General features: G+C 49.3%; 1 protein-coding gene across 1 annotated transcript in view; it reads left to right on the top strand.

Annotated features, from left to right (window-relative positions):
- Positions 1-1,589: 1,589 nt before the first annotated feature.
- Positions 1,590-2,464, top strand: part of PLAA (phospholipase A2-activating protein) — a 43,074-nt gene continuing 42,199 nt past the window's right edge. Inside the window, exon 1 of the mRNA XM_008594344.1 lies at positions 1,590-1,809. Within this exon, the coding sequence (XP_008592566.1) occupies positions 1,661-1,809 (149 nt within the window). The 5' untranslated portion in view covers positions 1,590-1,660. The remainder of the gene's footprint in view (positions 1,810-2,464) is intronic.

Below are 2,464 nucleotides of genomic sequence, written 5' to 3'. Positions count from 1 at the left end.
TTTAAAAAAAAAAAAAAAAAAAAAAAAAAAAAAAAAGATAAGAATGGAAAGCCATCTGAGATTACTGAGCAGAGGAATAACAGAATTAAATGCAGTTTTTAGAAAGATAATCCTATTTTAATGTGTAGGATTGGTTGGCGAGTAGGGGCAGAAAGACTAGAGAATGTTGAAATAATTTATTTATTTATTTATTTATTTATTTTTAAAAGATGACCGGTAAGGGGATCTTAACCCTTGACTTGGTGTTGTCATCACCACGCTCAGCCAGTGAGCAAACCGGCCATCCCTATATGGGATCCGAACCCGGGACCTTGGTTTTATCAGCACCGCACTCTACCGAGTGAGCCACGGGCCGGCCTAAAATGTTGAAATAATTTAAGCAAGACACAACTAGGTAGAGATTTCTAAAAGACAGCTGGTAATACAGATCTGGAGTTTGGAGAATTCAGTCTGGGAATACAGCTTTAGAAATAAGCAAAGCAGTAAATAATAGATAGATAGACAGACAGACAGACAGACAGAGAATGATGGCAAAAGCGGTATTAAAATGTCAACATTTCAGGGCTTACGTCAAGGAAACAAACCAGAGGAGTACTGATGCCAAACCTAAAGTGGGAGTTTCAAGAAGGGAGAAGTCAGAAAAGTGAGAATTGGAATTAGCAATTTAGCAGGGTTTGTGGAGAGGTGGAGTTGGATGCGAGAAAACAGTGGGTGGAAGGGAAACTTAAAGTACGTAGACAGATCATGTACACTTTAGCGCTCAATGCGGTCCGATGATGACTAGCAAGGAGTTATCAGCAGGGGTTTGTTAAAAATATGTATTCTCAACTCCATCCCAGACCTACTGAATCAGAATGTGTATTTTAACAAACCACCAGGCAAAGTAGGCAAACTTTAAAAGAATGGACATCGCCCACCGCATTTATTTGCTAAATCTGATGACAGAGGGCAAGGATATTGGATTACCTTGAAACGAAAGCAAGCGATTACTAGTTTCCAATTTGGCCTCAAGCTCTATCGTTTTAATTTAAAAAACAACGTTCAGCTTGTAAAAAAATCTCTGGAGACTGAGGAAAACGGGACAAAGATGATCTAACAGAAGACATCAAACAACCTCACTCAACCATCCGGCTGAGCGGAGCCAGATTTAAAATAACCAGAATCCGCGCGCCGACCGCTCACGTCCTGCTGGCGCGCGGCATTGTGGGATTTGTAGTCCTTGCCCGCTGCCCCAATTACCACAAACGGCTGGAGCGGAACTCGGAAAGGACCCGGGTTTGGAAAGAAGGACCCGGGGCTCGGGCGCTCGGGTAGAAGGGCCGGGAGTCGTTATCTCTTCCTCGGCTGGCGGTCCAGAGCGCAGAAGGGAAGGGAAGCTCGGCTCCGCGTCGGCCTCGGTAGTCGGGCGCACACGCTCTGCGTCATGGCGGGCGGAGGCCGATGATGAATTCCGGCGTGTCTGTCAGGGTTGCTGTGTCACCCGGCCCTCTCGGCGCGCCCCTTCCCCGCCGCCCTTCCGTACCGGCTCTCGGGCTCTTCCGGTCTCCGCAGCCCCTCACCTGTAGGCCCTTTTCCCGCAGCGGTCCGGCGCACGCATAGTCTCCACTGGGGACTGATCTCGTGCGGTGCCCGGGCCCTGGGCGCCCGACCCACACTGGCCATGGCGAGCGGCGCCGCCAGGTACCGGCTGAGCTGCTCGCTCCCGGGCCACGAACTGGACGTGCGGGGCCTGGTGTGCTGCCTCTATCCGCCGGGGGCCTTTGTGTCCGTGTCCCGAGACCGCACCACCCGCCTCTGGGCCCCAGACAGGTAAGCGTTGCTTGTCGGGCTGTTCCTCGGCTGTGTTGCAACCATTCCGGTCGGTGGGAAGAGAGTGACCATTCTCTGTCTAGCTTTCCCTTTCCCTCGCTTCCCGGCCTTCCCTCTGCTCCCCGCTTTCTCCCAATTCTCAGAGTACTGGCGCTTTGGGGCGCAGTGTAAGAAACCAGTGAGATTTGAGTGGACGGAGCATCGGATTTGGGGACCAGAGAACTGCCTTGTCCTAACTTGACCAGGAACGAGTGGGTGACCTTGCATGAACCTCTTCACCTTTTGGGGCTTCAGTTTTTGAACGATGATCTCCCAAGTTTCTTTTAGACTTGAAAATTTACCGATGCCAGATGCACCCTCTAAGGGAGGTAATGTGAAAGCATGTGGCATGTCCTTTTTTCCTTAGAAATTGCTCTGTAGTCTTCCCTGAAATTTTATTCTTGAACATCTTAGTTCTCAAATACTGCATTGCAGAAAGTTGCATTGACTTGTCTTGTTGTCCAAGTTAGAGTTGTAGTTTGGGGTCTGTGATGGTCTTGGGGGGGGGATGAAACCCCTCAAATGTTTTATTGCTGTGTGGGGATGTGCTGTTTTCTTGAGAGGAGAGAGCCCATTGCCTTCAAAAGATTTATTTTTTGAAGTTCTCAAACCCCCC

The sequence above is a fragment of the Galeopterus variegatus genome, unplaced genomic scaffold, assembly GCF_000696425.1.
Source record: "Galeopterus variegatus unplaced genomic scaffold, G_variegatus-3.0.2 Scaffold10600, whole genome shotgun sequence".
Classification (NCBI taxonomy): domain Eukaryota; kingdom Metazoa; phylum Chordata; class Mammalia; order Dermoptera; family Cynocephalidae; genus Galeopterus; species Galeopterus variegatus.
Note: the sequence above shows the minus strand (reverse complement) of the source record. Positions and strands in the feature narration are given on the sequence as shown.